Below are 18,742 nucleotides of genomic sequence, written 5' to 3'. Positions count from 1 at the left end.
TCGCGCTCTGTCTTGCTCCCTCTCTTTCTCTCAGTCTCTCTCTCCCTCTCTCTCTCTCTCTCTCTCTCTCTCTCTCTCTCATCTCGTATACATCCGCTCCTTATTCATTTTTTATTAAAAAAAGAAAAAAAAATTAATACGTTATTTCGTAATGTATAGGCAATCTACATAAAATATAAATTAATCGTAAAATTGCATTGTAGATCATAAACCGTAGATATTACATTCAGAAACTTATTATATCGAACGTGGGAAAAATGGTCGATAATAATGGCGACGCTTTTATCCGCGCGATCCGCGCTAGTTTCACGCAGAACGATGATTCAGACTGTATATCTTCAGATAAATTGTTTCTTTTTGCTCAATTATTTCTTTTTTTGTTTTGTTTGATTAGACACCGAGGTACTTATACATCTTACGTCATGCGTTTATAAATAATAGCCGCGCTTCTAGTGAGAAACGTCCTTTCGAATTGAGATCGAAACGATATATATCAGTTTAATAATTTCGACGTTGATTCTATTATCTTTTCTCACTGAATTTTTAGTCACTCTATCTTAATCGTCATTAAGACGCAAAATAGAGATAGAATGATTCAATCAGCGTTTTAAATATAGACCTTTATTCTTGTCAAACTAATATAGAATGAAAAAAGGGCGCGCTAATATCTTTGTATGAATTCTATACTTGGTTTGTTCTTTTCAGTTGAATGTCTTGCACAGTTCCTCTTGGTTCAATGTTTCTTTTTTCCTTTATACTGTGCATAGAAAACAAAGATTAATTGCGCAAGAAATGCAACTGAAAGAATAAACCAACTAATTTAAAATAATGTACAAATTGTAAGTTTATTCTTTTCACCTGAATTTCTTGTACACTTCTAATTACCTTTTTTTCATAGATGAGAAAAGAAAGGAGGAAAGATAAATCAGTTTAAATAAAAAGAACAGGCAATGACCGAATTAATCAAATTAGTGGGTTTCAATCAGAGTTTAGATACAAATTATTCAAAGAATCTCTTTATTTTTCTTCTACGATCTTGCTTATCAAACAAACGTCATTATACATAAGGTACTGCAAAGTCCGAACCAACTTCGTTAATCGTCGATTAAAGTTAATCGAAGTTGATTCAAAAGTGACTCTTTGGTCCCGATTTGCAATAGGTGTAATAAAAGCTTTAGGCCGTAATAAATTGACCAATCATAATCGATTATTCTTACATTCAACACTGTAATTATTTAAGTCTAATTGGTTATTTAAATTTGATCAAAATTTTTTTCTCTTTCTGAAGACTGTGTTCCACAAAATTTTGCTAGCACTAAAAAAAATCTATAGTGCATGTAACGTAAATTATAGATTTTAACACTAGCAGTGAATTTTGAAACACAAAAGTTTTCTTTTTAGCTGGACTAACTATAGTTCAAAGTCTTTCTTTTTCCAATATAAAAGGAAAAAATATATCTTTGAATTGGTGCGGCCAGTTCAACTTAAAAAAAAAAAAAACCAGGAATACAGCTAAAGCAAGGCGGTAGCGATATACTTATTACATCGCATTAGGTTTGTTCGTGTCGTATGCTCCAATATTCTACTGCTACAGTGGGATTCCCTGGATCACTCTGGGGGAAAAGCACAACATTCAAGAGTTAATTATTTTTGCCTTATGTCCGCCGTTCATATGGTTCGTATTTCACAGATAATTAAGTAGTGCATTTCAATGTATTTCATTGTTCAAAGATTGACCAAGATTGACGATTGTTTGTAAGAGCCAACACCACGTAAGAACAATTTTGTATTCTTAAAATCGAATTTGTATTTATAAATTGAATTTGTGCTGCGCATTTGAAAGATTTAAAGATTATAAATATATTCAAGAAAGCTGTCCCGATACGAGTATCAATAGGAGTTGAAGCAAGTTGAAGCAAAGAGATTCTCGATTGTTCTACGATAGAGAAGAAAAGGAAAATAGTCTTTGAAAAGATATTTGTCTAATCAAGTGATTAAGAAAATAGAGCTAAAAAATATGCAGGGATTACGTTGCGTTGGTATTATAGATATTGTTGTTATTGGGATATTCTGTACCAGAATCGCGGGAGCAACAGGTCAAGACATGATAACATCGACGACAAATCCTGCGTCATTGGACATCAAGACCACTGAGACATTCAGTATATATGCATATATTTTTTTAAATACATATATATAATATTGATAATATTTTGATGTACAGATTGTAAATGAATAAGTGTCAAATATTGTAAGGATGTATCCCCAGTCTCAAATATGAAAAAAAGAGTATATAAACATAGAAAATTATGGGTCTTAGTTTTTGAGGTAGGAGAAATAATTTTACTGTAAAACAGTGGACTATCTTTAAATCAAACCGTTGACAAAAGAACATTTTAAATAAAAATTGTATGGCCTGAATGCTAACAAATACTGATAAAATCAATTTTCAGATGTTTCTATATAAAATCAATTGCTTTGTAAAATATTTCAGTGTTTCACAATAAAATCCTTCCTATTTCAAAAACTTTATAGTATTTTTGGATCTATGTTTGCATAAACTTTTTTAAATATTTGGTTGATAGGAATTCATGCATCCCTAGAATACTTAACATTTATTTATCTGTATATAATTAAAATATATCTTGCAAGATACATTTTTCTTTATTAAAATCTATTTTATTTATAAAATCTCTGAATGTTTTTTATAATATGAAATTTCTAACCATTACATGTTTATAAAATGTCAATATAAAAAAAAATGCACATATAAAGGATAAATGGTATAAGAGCTGAAGAAATTATTTTTATTTTCTAGATGAATTTAAACTAAAAGCTGAAAGTAATAATTGCAAATGCTTTAATTATGATTGTGGATGCTGTCAGCATCTAAAATGGGACGAAATCTCTATGGATGGCATATGTGAGTATAATAATTTTTAGTTTGTGTTGTAACACTTGATATCAATTAATATATTTTATTGATCTTATTTTTATATACAGTATGCGCAAATGCAAGTTATCTCGTGAATGATTATGGAATTTCACTTACATTAACATTTAATGATTTCACAATTATTAATGAAACAGTTTCAGGTAATATTTGATTGCAAATTAAAACGTGCAATGTTGTATTTTATTAAATAGAATATATATTTTTAGCACGAAATCCACCACCTATTTGCTTTGGGGAGGACATTGTAGATGCATTGGACATTGAAATTTGCTTACATATTTATGATATACACATACCGATTAAAAACGATAAGTTTCGCGCGTGTTTCGAGATTTTGGGAAAAATAATGAAACTCAAAATTACTAAAATACATTTAGGTTGTGTCCAGACTGAACTAAGTAAGAAGACTGAATATGTAAAAAACGAGGTTAAAAACAATCTGTTACCGTTCTTTCGCAAAATAACAAAAATAAATACACCTAGTGTAATTATGGTATAATGTATTCAGTACAAAGAATCTCTATACGAAGTATTGTAAGTTTTTCATATTTATAAACTACATTTTTTTCAGAATATGTCAATGCAAAGTACATCTAAGATGCTTCTTTTATTTTCGCTTTTATACTTGCATGGTAATTTAAACTTTATATAATATAACGTTTTTTTATATTTGTTTATGCAAAGTAATACTGTAATATTTTATGTTCTTTATATTTTGTTACAAACATTACATTTTATTTCTGTGCTCTTGTAGATCTGTACCTATTATTAATTAAATGACTGATTACACATTACAAATGTTTCTTTTTACACTTATACTCCATTGTTTCAAACATAATTTTTTTGTATTATAATTATCTCGCACAAGTTGTAGATACTTTTAATTCAACATTGCTATCAAAAGTCTTTTCCACTCGGCGGTGCAATCGTCCTGGAAAAGAAAACAAAAATCTTCCATATTATCAGTAAAATAAGCTGAGGACATATTTGCGAATACATATGTTTATTGCAGATAAATGTATGTGTTACATTTACATGCTTTCTTTTGGATTATTGACACCCGTGTTAAATATCTGATTGGGTTCTTAGTAACAAAAATAGCATCTCTTCGAGCTTATTAATTCAATAGCGCGATCAGAAGCCGCTTAAAGTCGTCGCTGCAGTCATTCTGTAAATGCAAAAGAATGTAGGAGAATTAAAGCTAAAACATCAACTCAATGCAAATCATGTTCGTGTATTTACATACAACTAAATACAGATATGCATGCAGTCAGAAATGGATAGATCAAATTAATGGAATTAGTGAGGGACAACAAATTTTTTGTTTAAATCAAACTTAATTTATATTTAATGTACAATATGCCAATCAATAGACCGATTTTCGCTCGATCTTTTTCGCAAAATACTCGTGTACAGTGATGTACACTTTTTTTATTATTTTCTAACTCATTTTACACACGTTGCATCAAACGCAAAACAGAAATAATATGAATATAAACCATATTCACCATTAACAATCAGCGAAATATAAGGAACTATAAATTAATCAAGATCTTTGCAGTATAATATATAACGCTATATAATCTCCGCGAATTTTCAATAAAAAAAGGCTGTTGCACGATTAAAATATTTTCATCCGAGAAGAGCAAGCAAGAGTCTCTTGTAGTCGCCTGAACAGTCGTCCTGAAATTTATGGAACGTTATATGGAATGCTGAGAGTGTATATGTAAGTTAACAGATTATTATTATTATTTAGTTTTATTATAGTTTAGCGATTATAAATGCATATAAGTTTATAGAAGTGAGAGAATTATGTGATGTGAATGCGTCATTTAATCCCTCGACTGGAAATAAAGCATTATTATTGAGTGAATGAATAAAAGCCTAGAATTGAAGCGCTGGGATTAAATTGAGTCTAATTATAATCTAAATTGAGAAAATTAATAACTTCCTAAATTTACCAAGAATTTTCCATTAAAAAGTTATATATATTATTCTGTTTGGATTTGTATGTATTTTTATTGTTAATATTATGTATATTTATTTATTGTGCTTCTCTGTCTTTTTCTGCTATGGAATCAAGAATTATAAATAAAATTCAATAAAAGAAGCAACAAAACAGCTAGAATAATAAATAATATGAAATTATTGTTTCAGGAAGTAGTAAAATGTATTTTACTTACATCGATAGCTGCTGCAAGGGATTTCCCATAAAGTCTCTCATATGTATCTTTAATATCGCCCAGATCAATCTCCGATCGAGCTACAATGATGCGGATCAGCGTTGAATCTGTCGTGCCCATTCCACGCATAGCTTTGTATAGTCTTTCCGAGAAATAAGCAGTCTTGTCGGTAGCGCATTTCACTAAAAGAAGATTGTTGATAATTTTAAAATGACGAAGATGTGTACATATGCGTGGAAAAAGAAAACAAAGAGGTATGATTAATAGCTTGATAACAAATAATTTACTAAATATAGAATGACTATAAAAAGTATTCGTACAGGGGAATATTTTTTAAAAGATTAACTTTATTTTTAAAAGATAAACATTAATTAACAATGTATCAGTAACGAACACTTGTATTTGTTATTAATACATTGTTAATTAATATTTATTTTTAAAAATTGAGTTTTTTAAAATATTCTGTACGAATACTTTTTAAACTTTGTAAGTAATAATAAGTTATACATTTATTGTATTTTATCGCTTCTTACCCACAGCTAAGTAGCCGTCTTCAACAGAACCAGAGAATTCTCGCTTGATAGCATGCTCCAAGGTGTGTCCGGAAATATTCTCATATTCCTTGAAGATCCTTCGCAATTGAGGGTAACTCTTAGTAACGAGGATTGCGTTGAAAGTGCTCTCGTCGGTACCCCACTGTCCCTCTCCCGCTTCGTGAAGTCTCTCTGCATCTTGACGTGCGGCCGCCTCGTCGACATCAGGACTTTCGTTTCTGCTGGCCTGATTGTTAATCGAAGAATAGAGAAAAACTGACGGAACAATTAGAGTTATACGTTTTCTAATTATTACTCACGCAAGACAATGACACCAAAAGTCTCTTGAAATAACCAGAGGTATCGCTCTTAAGATCATCTTCCAGTTCTGAGTCGTACTCTAGAAAAATTAATTGAGAATATAAACTACATAACTTAGAGACAATCAAAACTAGGAAATAAAGTACAATATGTTTCTTTAAATAAAATTCATATTTTACACAGGATGAAAGGTGATGTTAAATAAGATGCAGTATTATGAATAACAAAATTCGCTCCGAAAAAATTACGTTGCGTTTAAACTTACTATCTTTGTAAACGGCTGATATCGCCTTGATGCCATAGTTGCTCAGGGACGCGAGGACCTCAATGAGTGCACCCTCGTCGGTGCCCATGCCGGAAATGGCTTCGTGCAATTCCTTAGCGTAATACTCGGGAAGAGGTGTCATCAGGGCCAGAATGACCTTCTCGAAGTTTCCGGACAACTCTGACTTCAATTCGGAGATGAGGTCCTTACCGTACATCGTCTTGAATTTGTCAGCGATTTCCAGTCGCTGCACGATGCCCCGATGAGCCAAAACATCGATGATGGTCTGTTCATCGGTCCCGAAACCCTTCATCGCAGTTCGTAGAAGATTGGCATCTGCCTCGGGATCAAAAGGATCGGCCGGATACACGGTGGGCGTGCACTAGAAGTATTTTTTTATTTTTGTATCTTTTCGTATGAAATAATCACAGACAAATTGTTTTACAATGAATTAATTTAAATGATATTGATATGCTCACTAATTAGCATGCTAAATAATTTTAATTATATATAAAAATATTTAATTAATGCGAAAGATTTACCGTTTTTTTTTTCAAGTATATTTTAAACAATAAAAAATCAGGGTTTTTTTTTTAAATAAAAGCACAACAGAAACGCGAAGCAATTTTGTTTTGATTTTATTGAAAACTTATTTTTTATTTTATTTAACAAATACGATAAAGTTTTTATATCTATTTAATAATAATGTAAGAAAAATATTTTTAAACTTTTAAATTATGTATTTAATGTATTTAATTTTAGGAGAGAAGCAATGACGCGATCGAATATATTGATGAATGACTCATACTTTTAATAAGATTTATAAATAACTTTTTTTTTATTAGTGACGTTGATTTTTCGATAGGAATAATTCGATCAGACAATATCTTTTCTTTTTGTGTATTTAGAAACATGCTAAAAACACTATAAAAATCGATTAATTGGATGGATAAGAAATTAACAGTATAGAAATAGCGAGATGAGTCATTCATCTTACTCAGCCATTATTGCGAAACTTATTGCGATGCTATAAAACATTAACATATAAATTACCTGTACATGATAATATTGACTAGCAGCCATTTCGCTCTCTTGTTATCTGAAAACATTTTTAATATACATTTTATATCAAACATATTTATAGGAGATTGAAAATTCAGGATTGTTAATTTATATATCAACGACCAATAATCATTTTGGGAATAAAACTTTTATTATTAGATTTATTAGATTTATGGGTGATTTTGCCCTGCCTTAGACTTTTCAGCATCTAATCTCTACATGTTAGATTATTAATGAATTGCTAGTATCAATCTAATCAACGCTGATTTAATTAAAATTCTTTATTATGATTGAATGGTGCGTGAAAGTCATAATTGTTATTAAATTAAAAGCGACGATCCGTAATGATAATTATCATCTATGACGAATAATGCCGTGCAAACACGCGATTCGACGACACGGGTGTTTATGTCCTTGACTCATTTCAGATACGCCTCACGTTCACGACGATGATCTCATCGAGTAATACCCTGCATCCATTCGCCTGTTGCTAGATGATTATCGAGAATCTGTTGTATGATTTAAATGACGAAGATGAGGATATGCTAACTTCATCAGGATATTGCAGGATCATATCGATCGTAGACTTGCTCGGGGTGTGGCTTTACCTTCTTCAATGGCGGTATGTTCTTTCAGGGGAACAGTATCGGTTCGTATCTGGTGGCCGACTAACTAACGGTCCGCACCCAGCCGTTCTCCATTGCCTGGGAGCCTCTTCCGTCGAGCAGCAGCAGCACAGCAGAGAGAAGAGGAAAGGAATTTGTTGGTGGGGCGAATACGCGTTCGTTGACTGCGAGAGCCACCAGATGATGGTTTGATATTTTTTGCCGGATGAATCCGGTAGGAATTGGATAACATAATGCAGAATAAGCCGGTACCGGTACCGGTATCGGTTCGTAACTCAACTCACATGGTCTTTAAATGCGAAACACCACCACGAGTAGTTTCTAATTATTCGAATTATCGAGCCGTGAATATTATTATATTGTTCAGGCCTCTCTTATTTTCGATATTGAATAATGATACGTGTAATGACTAATTAAATTAATTTTGATAATGTTCAATTAACGGAATTAATTTCAACTTTCGGTATATCAGCTGGCTTTTTATTTTTACCAACAATCTGACACTAACAGCACAACAACTTCTGATTTTTCAGCGTTGAGTTATCCCCTTAAAGGCGATCGCTGCCAAAGATGCATTAAAGCGATACGGTGCCAGGAAATAGATCTAATGCAAGAAGCATGAAATCGATACTGATTATTTAGCTCGTTATATTGATGGCTGGTTTTACAACGTAAAATATTGATGATAAACTACGTGTCTTTAAGAAGTTAAATTTTAAGTGCCAGATATATATAGGTAACTCATTAATATAATTGTTAATGATGGCGGAAGTACGTTATAGCTTTCGTTTCTTATTCAATCTGTGGTTTCCACAATGATTCATACAAACTAATGGTCGTTTTTTGCTCGTAGAAGAACAGAAATACATGATACACTTTTAAGAAAAATAATTCAATATGATCTGAACAATTTTCATTATGAATCTTGAAATGGCAATGATTAAGTAATTCAGTAAATTTAATTATATCATATTTTGTACGAGAAAAATATGTTATCTACACATTTCTCGAAGTTGCACTGAATTTTTTATTTCGAACGGTTTAAAATTTATCTGAAATTACAATTTGACAGTTCAAGATTATTGAGGATTATCAAGCAGTTACATGATTAATATACTGATACAATTTAGTCAATAAAGCTTATAGGTCAGCTTATATGTTTTGCATATCACTTTAATAAACTGATTATGCCCTTAAAATAATGTACTATAGTCCCTAAATATTTTTTTTGTTTTAATAATTCTGTATTAACTTTTTAGTGACAGTTCATGTGAAATGCTGATTGATCACATTATGATCCATCTTAAATCATTTTTACTTACGTTATGTATATAAAATTTAAAATGGATCATATGTAATATATATGTATGTATATTTTATAATTTTACTTACAATTTGTGTAGGATGCCGATTTTCAGATAGTTCTTCGTCGCACTTTCTACACGAATGTGAATACTTCGTTGACTGAGTGGGAATGTTCTGACAGCGGTGATATTAAGGACAGCATTGAGGAGAGAGAGAGAGAGAATGGGTGCTGGTGGGGACAACCCGGTCGACGTAGCATCGAATAATGACGTGGAGAACGGAATATCCTGTAGCGAGCCAAAAGATGGCGAGTTGGATTGATACCATATATAAAATCGATAAAACTACAATGAAAACAACGTCCATATATATATATATATATATATATATATATGTATATATATATAGATACCAAAAACCAAACGTATTACATTATATTGAACTGCTACTAAATTGTATTTGATTACTAATTTATAAACTAGTATTAGAGTCACTACCAGTCAATAATAGATAAATAAAAACAACATAATTAAATTAAGAAAAAATATTTTAATAAAATTTATATAAAAATTAAATTTAAGAAAATTATCAGCAATTTGTTTGTAATTTATTGATGAGAGTTTATACGTTGAATACATTTTGCCTGTAATGCTTCGTGAAATTCGGAATGTATCATTTATTACGTACTTCCTTCGTTTTTTAATGGATATTACTCACGAAGCACTTAGAATGATTCATAATCCTTGACTCAATGAAACTAGATTGTGACGGTCTTTCGCACGTAGAATGCGTGACGGAATTGGCACGCACGGAGTGCCTTGGAAGTCACGCGTTTTCCTGTGAACCATAGAATGAGACTGAACTATAAATAAATGTATTGTAATATCGAGACGTCATTAATTAAAAGTAATCACATAATCTTTAACAAACGTAATACAAGCAAGTGCCCAAAATGACAAACCGATTTATCTTATTAATCAAATTTTTAATAAAATTTTAATTTAATTTGATTATTATCGGTTTAATGTATTCTAATCAAATGTTACAAGTTTTATAAACTTTTAGTATTATTTTATTAAATATATGTGATCTCTTGCATTTATGTATATTAAATTATATAATTGTGTATAAATGCACAGAACATTGTGCTTTGTACCTGTGTTTATACTCTCTATGTGCATGCATGATGTCATACTGCATAACTTGCATACTTGTAAAAATTTATTCACTCAACACTGTAATCAGATATGACATATGCCAAAGGAATTCGATGAATCTACTATACTACTACTTTTTAGTTTTTATTATTTATTATTTACTAAGAATCATTATTAACAATAAAGATCAATCGTTAAAAAGCAAAGGGAATATATTGAAGAATTGAACGATGTTCTTGTAATATCTCTATTTTAACGTGCGGATAAAAACGTTATTATTAACTTATTAATTTTGTTATTAAGAGTTAACATTTAAAGTTTATAGCTTATGGTAGAAGAAAAACACTGAGAAGCCGTCTGAAAATGTTTTATTAAGATTACATATGGCAAGCGAGGCTTCCGTTTCCAATTCTTCAAATTAAAAATCCATCTCTCCTCGATACTTTTCTCGATAAAAAGTGCATTTCCTAGCACATCTTGCACTTATTTTATCTAAATTATCTACTAAAAATTTGTCTATCACCTTTACCACTTTGAGAGATTTCAGACTCCTTGTACGAAACGTTCCCTTACATGTCCGCGCTATACAATTGCAGTAAGTATAGCGAAGAATGCGCGAGCTGCAATCATTCGTAACCATGAATAATATTCTGATAATGAATTTCTCACATTTTTGCAGAATATGATACATTGACTTAACAGTAAAATGTATATTTCCAACATACCGTATATAAGGATTTATAAAAAAAATCAACATACAATACTGAAAAGCCTTTGTCAAATACATCAGAGCAGATCTTCTTGATTTGATGATTCCGAGTTGTGCGTAGCAAATGAACCATTTTATACACATTTCCAAATCGTACGTGTGATTTTTTAATCTTACTTATCATCTACCTTTCGACTATACAAGGTGTTCTGCGATATGCAATCTTAATTTCAACATTGATGGATTGAATTTGAAGTAGATTTTTCCCTGGCAGAAATATCATTTAGAACGATTATCTAATCTTCAAATTTTAATTGTATATTTTTGTAACCATTTCTCTTGGTTCTTCCAGTTATTATCTTCTTGAAACAATCGAAATATAAATAGATTCATCTTTTCAACTAAAAAAAATACATAAATAAAATAGTGAAGAATAATTGAAGTTGAATATACGTTATTTATAAAATATTAAGATTATTTTCTTACCGAGAATATTACACATTTTTCATTATTTTTTGATAGCCATTAAAAATAAATGTATCTAATTGACGACACAATATTAATGAAAATTACAAGTTTAAAATTGAAAAGATATTACTTTTTCAATTTTCAAATTTGAAAATTTTGTAAATAAATTTTCATATAGAAAAATTTTATCCTGCACTTTCTTCATTAAATTTTTTGTTTTTAAATAAAATTATTTAATTGCGTCGCCAATAACCACCTTGTACAATCAAAACCGGCTATTATTAACGATTCTATACAATGCGTGTCGGTCATTCTATAGATTCTCATAAATCAATGATAACAAAGAGAAATTGTGTGCAAGAGCAATACAAATATACAACAATGAAATTAATTAATTTGGTTACATAATCGGGAACTTGTTAAATATTATTAATATTAAATGCGTAAACGTTAATTATGTATTCACTGGTAACTGTTAATTCATTACAAGGGGATAAAAATAAAAAAGAAAAGGGAGATTTCGAGAAACGCATGTTGTGCTAATCGTGACGTTCTTGATATGTTTTATGTATCTAACTATTAAACATTTTTTGCAGACGCAATTAATACAATGTATTTGCAATTACCGGTAATTAAAATATTTCTAACGACAATGCCATTCGCAATAATACATAATGAAGATATCAATAATAGATGTATAGAGAGAAAGAGATTTTTTTTTTGAGCGATAGTAATAGTAGATTAAGAGAGTGTGACTTAATAATAGTATCATGATCGCAATAGTAGAAGTAGCAGCAATAGCAATGACAATAGTAACGCTCTTCCAGCAACAATAATAATAATATGTTTCAATATATTTGTACGAAAAAATATAACAAACATGCATGTAACATAAATTTCTATGTAAAAACGGACTGCAAAAGACTATATAAATCTGCGGCCAAAAGACGTGACGTAAACTCACTACACATTTTCTTCGATAGACTCAATACGTAAGTGCATATATTAATCACTTAATTATAAATGCGCGCGTTCATGCGACAATTATTAACTTCGGTACATGTCATGGAAAATCAAACTATTCCTACAATGTGTACAGTAAAACGTCGATTATCCGAGAATATAAATTAACACGAGAACTGATGCGAAGAACAGTTATTCCAATATAAAAACATTAAATAGAGGCATACATATTAAATACAAAGTATAATAAGGATAACAAAAATTTTTTAGTAAAAAATCTTATAATAAAATATAATATCTATAAAGTAGTTTAGTATAAACTAAGAAATACATACATGTATAATTCCTTAAAAACATAAATTCTCTCTATAATAACAAGATTTAATATAATTGCGTCGATAAATATAACATTGCTTTAAACCCTTCAGTACTGTCCACAGGAAATTCTTCACGGACACATATTATATTTGATGACACGAGATTTAAACAATATCATTTAAAAGATATAAGTTTCATTATATAAACTAATAATAAATTAAATAAATCCAATAATAAGCTGTACATGCAAAATCCATGCATAATTTTGTTCCTTGCACTAGTCAAATTATATACAATCTAAAGCTGGACGAAACAAATATATTTATAATTAAAATATTTATAATTAAAATTAATAATTTTTCTAATAATCTTTATAATTAAAATATATTGTCTAGTCTAATAAATTTAATGATGGCATGGTATGCATCAGTACTGCAGGATTTAAAAATTGAAATAAACGTATGTACAAAATGTTGCGCAGATTCACTGCATTCTCTTTCATCTACAAATTCTTTAATCACTCGCCTAGGTCAAAGACTTCGTAGTCGAGAGGAACTGCGTGACACCTGAACATTTTTTTTCTATATATATTATATGCTAGCATTAAAACGTAGTAGTTGTGAGAGGCAAAGGATGCGTATTTTAATATTAGATGATGCGTTCGGGGAAGCAGTATTATATTTGTCATACTGATATTGGTAATCTTTGTTGGAAGAATATCATTTTCTTTCTTGTGCTTTCTCTCATCCAAATGGTTTATTCGCAAGAACGCTCTTATGAAAACATCTCTCTCACAAACACACTTGGGACAGTCGCCGTTCTACTGTATTTTATACATAAGAATGGTGCTCGCATACGACAAATTCAACAATTGTATGCATCTTCTACAGAGTGGGACATCTGACTTTATCATCTGAAATATCTTCAATCTAACGTGACAGAAACAACTATGTAAAATATTTCATGATGGATCATACCAGCAAATGTTAACTTGTTGTGGAAAGTCGATTTTTTGTAACATAATTGACATTACATTTGAATTGAATAAAGAAGAAAAGTACAAAATACATGTTTAATTCACAAGAGAAACAAAATATGAAAAACGTATGTATTAAAAATTATCACAGACATGCTATTTCATATATCAATGTGGTGTCGCGCACATTGTTAATTAGTTAGACATATGATATTAACGTTTTGAATAAATAAAATTCGAAGATAGTTTTATATCGTGAAACAATGATTCTTGAACGATATTCCAGAGAAGACAAGGATTATTATGTTCACTTAGTTAAGCTAACGTTTTTTAAAAATTGCGGTAATTTCATATTTGTCATTGTCATTGTCTTACATCTAATATTGTTCTAAAATTGAAATCGCAGTAGAAAAGTAAAAAAGTAACGCAAAGGCTATTATACAATTATAAAATAGTAAATTTATAATCTAAAGTAGATTAGAAAAAGTAATTACGCAGATAAAAGAAATATAAAAAGAGTATTAATATAACATGTTTTCTTCATTCCTATATATAAATTGCTTGAAATTGATTTCTCTTATTGTCCATATTCTTTTCTATTTATATATACAAGCACTCTATTCGTCTGCTACAGTTTATATAAGTTTATCGGAGCTTCGTAATGTCTTATTTAAATAAATGTAATTTTACTATGCAGAAGTGCGAATGACTGTCATGCACTTGCTTTTGAATTAGCAACACATCTAGAAAATTATGAGAGCAGTTTTACTAAAAAACTGTCGATCTCGTGTATTTCACTGATATAATTTCGGACAGAGATTCAATATAAACTTCCTTCACATGCTCGATTCCACTTTAATACAATGTATAAGTTTGACTGCATATTTTTAGACACCCTGTATGATCCATAAAAAGACTAATACATTTAAACACTCGAACAAGTTTAAATAATTTAGATATCATTTATTGCGACAGAAAGTTTTAAGCTCTTGTGTTTATCAATTGAAAAACATCAGGAACATTAAGAAAAACTTTCTATTCATCAGTATAAATATTTAAATTATTTAAATGCGTTCTATAGTGTTCACAAATATTTCTCTTACGTATTACCCGTATCTGTCAGTATCTGGTCGACATATGACATGATTCGAGTTCGTACTCCTTAAATCACTAGACTCCCATTCAGTTTGCTATTAAGTCACTTGTGAATTCGTCAAGAGTGAGCTCTTTATTAGTAATATTCACATTTTACGAAATATGCATAAGATTTAATCTCGACATTATTAGAAATCTACATTAAAGAATAAAAAGAATAATAAAAAAAAATCGCTCTTTTAATTTTCAGTTTTTGAGAGTTACAAAACAATGCGATTATGAAAGTGCTATACGTTACATGAACAAATCAAATTACGACTACAGTAATAACTATTATTACTGTATTTAGAATGAGAAAATTTATACAGTTACTATATATTCTAGAATGAGAGTCTAATAATATAATTGTTACAAAGAAAGTTACCGCAATAATATATCTCGTAGACTGTGGATAATGCAAGAGTATTTCAATGCAATGCAATATGCAGGAAGAGAATATCTAGGAAAGCATTAAATCAGTTTTTTAAAATTCTCCGGAACTTTTGTTTAAAAAAAGCACAAGGAACTTTTTTTTCTTTTTTTTAATTCTAGCGAGAAAAAAACGGAGTCGATGCAAATTTAAATAGATTTATAGTTTCGAAAATCATGTATCTACATAAATATGTAGAAAGTAAAAAGCGGATGATAAAGTCAGTGTCCTATTCTGTATAACAATAGTATAATTATGGCACAAAACTTATCTTTAAAAAAAAAAGCTTTAAATAGATCAGGTTGATCAAATTTAAATACATGTTCAGGGAGCAATCTCTTCTGTAGTGTACTAATTTTCGAGACAATTATCTCAGTAATCTTCTATAATTTTTTTCTGCTCGATTAATCTTCATTCGCAATTTTCTTTGTTCTCGGAACTTCTCTCTTTGTTATTAATCTACATCGTCCATTCGTACATCGCCCTTATAGTAAATACAAAAGACCTAAGAGAGGCATTCTTAGGTTTTCGCCTATGGTGCAAACTTAAGTTTGCAGTGTATTTGTGATTTCTCGATGTACAGTTACCAAATCCTGTATATAGCCAGCTAATCTGGCATTTAGCGTATCCAAATTTTGTTTTTGAACTTTATTTGCACTCAACGCAAGTTCTAATTGTTCATGAACTACATTTAACATCTCGCGGAGTTCGGCATTCTCCTTTTGCAGAGCCTTGCGAAACAAAAAATATTTATTAATCGAAGATGAAACCAGATGAAACAACGATGTCAACCGATCGTCTAATTCAGGTGTAATTCAGCAAGATGTGTATACGTACCACAAAATCCTTATTTTTGCTGGCCATCGTAAGAGCTTTGATTTCGTCGTTTCGCGTTCTCAGCTCGCTTTCCAATGCCTCGACTCTTAATCTTAACGCTTCGCAATTTCCCTCCGCGATCTTACCAGCTTCCAAATCGGCATATTTAAGTTTTATTTTGGCATTTTCCTCTTTGTACAATTGTAGCTGTCTCTTCCATTCGTCAACGTTAGCCGTGGACTCTTGTAACGCACTCGTTAATCTTGCATTGTTGGTTTTAAGGGTAGTCAATTCAACCTGTGAATAACATACAGAGTATTTTACTATTTACACATTACTCGTAATTGTAAAAATAGAATAGTTTTCCAGATCATACCTCCCATTTCTTAGCGTTAGCAGAACTCTGAGCTAGTGCTAGTTTCAGCCTGTCGTTTTCATACTTGAGCTGCACCTCAGCTGACTGTCCACTTTGCGTTGAGCTCAATTGCGCCGATTTCCCTTGATGCTGCGGACTTTCTGTACTCTGAGAAATACTCTGTGATCTTGAATGGACTGCGTTTTTCAATTCGTCGTCCACCTTATTCTGAAAACTACCAGGTAAAGGACTGCTGCTTACCGAAGATACACTGTTCTGAGCGGAAATCATATTGGCATTTTGGTTTTGGTTATTTGATGACACGTTGGAGTTAATCATCGAGGAGTTTGGTGGATCTATGAGATCTTGCTCCGAGGACGGCATGCCCGATCGGGACGTGATCGGACTGACGTTCGCGCTGGTGGCTGGCGTAACTGATGAACTGTTCGACTGTAACTTTGCGCTGGCCAGCTTTGTGGCCTCTTTCACTTCGTGAAACTTCTCGATAAACTGTTAACAAAGAACGTCTCGTCTGAGAGCGTGATATACAAAAATCTCCATTTTGTAAGATTGTAAGCAAGACATACCTTTCCTAATTCGGCTTCGGATGCAAAACCTAAACCATACACAGTGTTTGCCCTAACATCCGACCACTGGCCAAATTTCTGCGATGTCTTGGTGAAAGTCATGTTTGGAGTAATTGTGCTATTTATGACAGGCTGAAGAAAGAAGCAAGGAATATTTATTCAGATGTAGATTCGTTTTGTTTTCATCTTATTAAACTAGCCACTTTTAATTACCTTTGCTCCTTCAATCGAGATTATTCTGTATAAACTCCTAGTGGAATCATAGAAGAATGATACTGATATTGCTGCTGATGACGCCGGTACCCAAGACCGTTTGGTCTTAGGATCAATGTGAAACACGTGCGCCTTGCACATAAAAATTGGTTGTTCACTGCAATCAATTTCAACAATAAGAGGGGAGTGCATATGCCATCTTCCATATATGATACAAAGCATCTATTTTTAACCGACCTAGTTAACGCAAGAGCATATTTAAACATGTACATTACAGAATTGTTATATAAAATTATGAAAAGAAAAGAAATATATAAAATAAAAATTTGGAAAAACAAAAAAAAATAAATCTCTAACAATTATATTTAATGTTAACAAATAAAATAAATTTTCACCTGGCGTTTTACTAATTATTTTACACATATTATTTTACTAAGAATCTCCTGTCGCTTTTAATTTCTCAAAAAATAAATTTTTTTAAATAAAATGCAAGTGATTTAATAACGACTTCGAATAAATGTTGTCTATTCAACGAAAGGAAAAAGTTAATGCATCATTGCTCTTGTACATAAATAATCTCGCGTAGAAAATGCTTTGGAGCTTTTGAAATCTGCGCGAACCCGACAGATCGACCCTCTTGCTTCGGTAATCGGCTGGATGAGACAAGGAACGGGAGTCTCGCCGCGATTTCTCGCGAAAAAAAAGGAGGGGAAAGAAAGAAAGAGCAGGTGCATAGTTCGACGATGGTTATCCGGATACGCGGCGCATCAGTGTCAATCAGACCGGCAATCAAGTCGGGAAAGGGGGGAGAGACGAATATACGCAGCGCTGCGTCGCGTCGAAGGGGGCAGACGTCTGTCTTCCGCATCTCCGGCGTGTACAAGCACGAGTCGGCACGACACGGGGATGCCGGCGACAGGCGCGGCACGCACACGCAAGGTTCTTCAGCGAGGGCGGAGGGTACGCGGATTAATCCCGTCGTAGGCGCGTTGATCGGCGTCGCGTCGGCGGGCACGCGGGCCACGTTACACATCCTTAAAAGGAGGCGGCGTGCGGCGACGGCGGTGGAGGAGAGAAGCGGAAGGGCCAAGCGCCTCGGGCCGGAATTCATTTTACTTACCCCATTGTCTCCTTGCCCGATGTCATATAAGTGGCTGGCCGCGTTCACTCGCGTCGTTTCGCTTTCGTAAATCTTGTGCCGCGTCGCAATTCAACGCGATCGCGCGCCGGCTATTCTCGGACCGGGCGAGGCGTGAAAACTACCACTACCGAGAAACGGCAGAGTACCGTCGGTGCGAAGGCTGAGATCCGCGAGTTGACAGCCGCCATCGGCCGAAACTCCCTCCGGCCCCCCTACGTTCACCC

The 18,742-nt window shown here is 32.1% G+C and overlaps 3 protein-coding genes and 1 long non-coding RNA gene across 12 annotated transcripts; 2 read left to right on the top strand and 2 right to left on the bottom strand.

Annotated features, from left to right (window-relative positions):
- Nucleotides 1-55: 55 nt before the first annotated feature.
- Nucleotides 56-3,754, top strand: LOC105200506. Of its 3 annotated transcripts, none has more exons than XM_011168087.3 (5): nucleotides 56-1,772; nucleotides 1,874-2,162; nucleotides 2,819-2,923; nucleotides 3,004-3,096; nucleotides 3,163-3,754. In XM_011168087.3, the coding sequence occupies exons 2-5, from the start codon at nucleotides 2,018-2,020 to the stop codon at nucleotides 3,453-3,455; spliced, it is 636 nt and encodes a 211-aa protein (XP_011166389.1). In that variant the 5' UTR covers nucleotides 56-1,772; nucleotides 1,874-2,017; the 3' UTR covers nucleotides 3,456-3,754. The 3 variants fall into 3 exon arrangements, with proteins under 3 accessions (XP_011166389.1, XP_011166387.1, XP_011166388.1); XM_011168085.3 differs by having other exon boundaries at nucleotides 1,870-2,162; XM_011168086.3 differs by having other exon boundaries at nucleotides 1,852-2,162.
- Nucleotides 3,133-9,510, bottom strand: LOC105200505 (annexin B9). Of its 7 annotated transcripts, none has more exons than XR_005575093.1 (8): nucleotides 9,339-9,509; nucleotides 7,312-7,357; nucleotides 6,259-6,640; nucleotides 5,993-6,072; nucleotides 5,673-5,919; nucleotides 5,140-5,321; nucleotides 4,465-4,639; nucleotides 3,133-3,887 (listed from the first exon to the last, which is right to left on the bottom strand). XR_005575093.1 is itself a non-coding variant. In XM_026134325.2 (7 exons), exons 2-7 carry the CDS (start codon nucleotides 7,339-7,341, stop codon nucleotides 3,837-3,839), a joined length of 972 nt encoding a protein of 323 aa, XP_025990110.2. In that variant the 5' UTR covers nucleotides 7,342-7,357; nucleotides 9,339-9,510; the 3' UTR covers nucleotides 3,616-3,836. The 7 variants fall into 7 exon arrangements, 4 of the variants coding, with proteins under 4 accessions (XP_025990110.2, XP_039306968.1, XP_025990111.2 ...); XR_005575094.1 differs by lacking the exon at nucleotides 4,465-4,639 and adding an exon at nucleotides 3,992-4,124; XR_005575092.1 differs by lacking the exon at nucleotides 3,133-3,887 and adding an exon at nucleotides 3,943-4,124.
- On the top strand, nucleotides 8,034-9,908 carry LOC120358152. The gene is made up of 2 exons (XR_005575099.1): nucleotides 8,034-8,212; nucleotides 8,480-9,908. It is a non-coding gene; the product is annotated as an uncharacterized LOC120358152 (long non-coding RNA).
- Nucleotides 9,909-12,123: 2,215 nt separating this feature from the next.
- Nucleotides 12,124-18,742, bottom strand: LOC105200507 (homer protein homolog 1). Its single transcript, XM_011168089.3, has 6 exons — nucleotides 18,498-18,742; nucleotides 17,378-17,534; nucleotides 17,165-17,296; nucleotides 16,599-17,087; nucleotides 16,244-16,519; nucleotides 12,124-16,137 (listed from the first exon to the last, which is right to left on the bottom strand). Exons 1-6 carry the CDS (start codon nucleotides 18,521-18,523, stop codon nucleotides 15,952-15,954), a joined length of 1,266 nt encoding a protein of 421 aa, XP_011166391.1. The 5' UTR covers nucleotides 18,524-18,742; the 3' UTR covers nucleotides 12,124-15,951.

Source organism: Solenopsis invicta, chromosome 6 (genome assembly GCF_016802725.1).
Source record: "Solenopsis invicta isolate M01_SB chromosome 6, UNIL_Sinv_3.0, whole genome shotgun sequence".
Lineage (NCBI taxonomy): Eukaryota > Metazoa > Arthropoda > Insecta > Hymenoptera > Formicidae > Solenopsis > Solenopsis invicta.
This window is presented reverse-complemented; position numbering and strand designations above follow the sequence as displayed.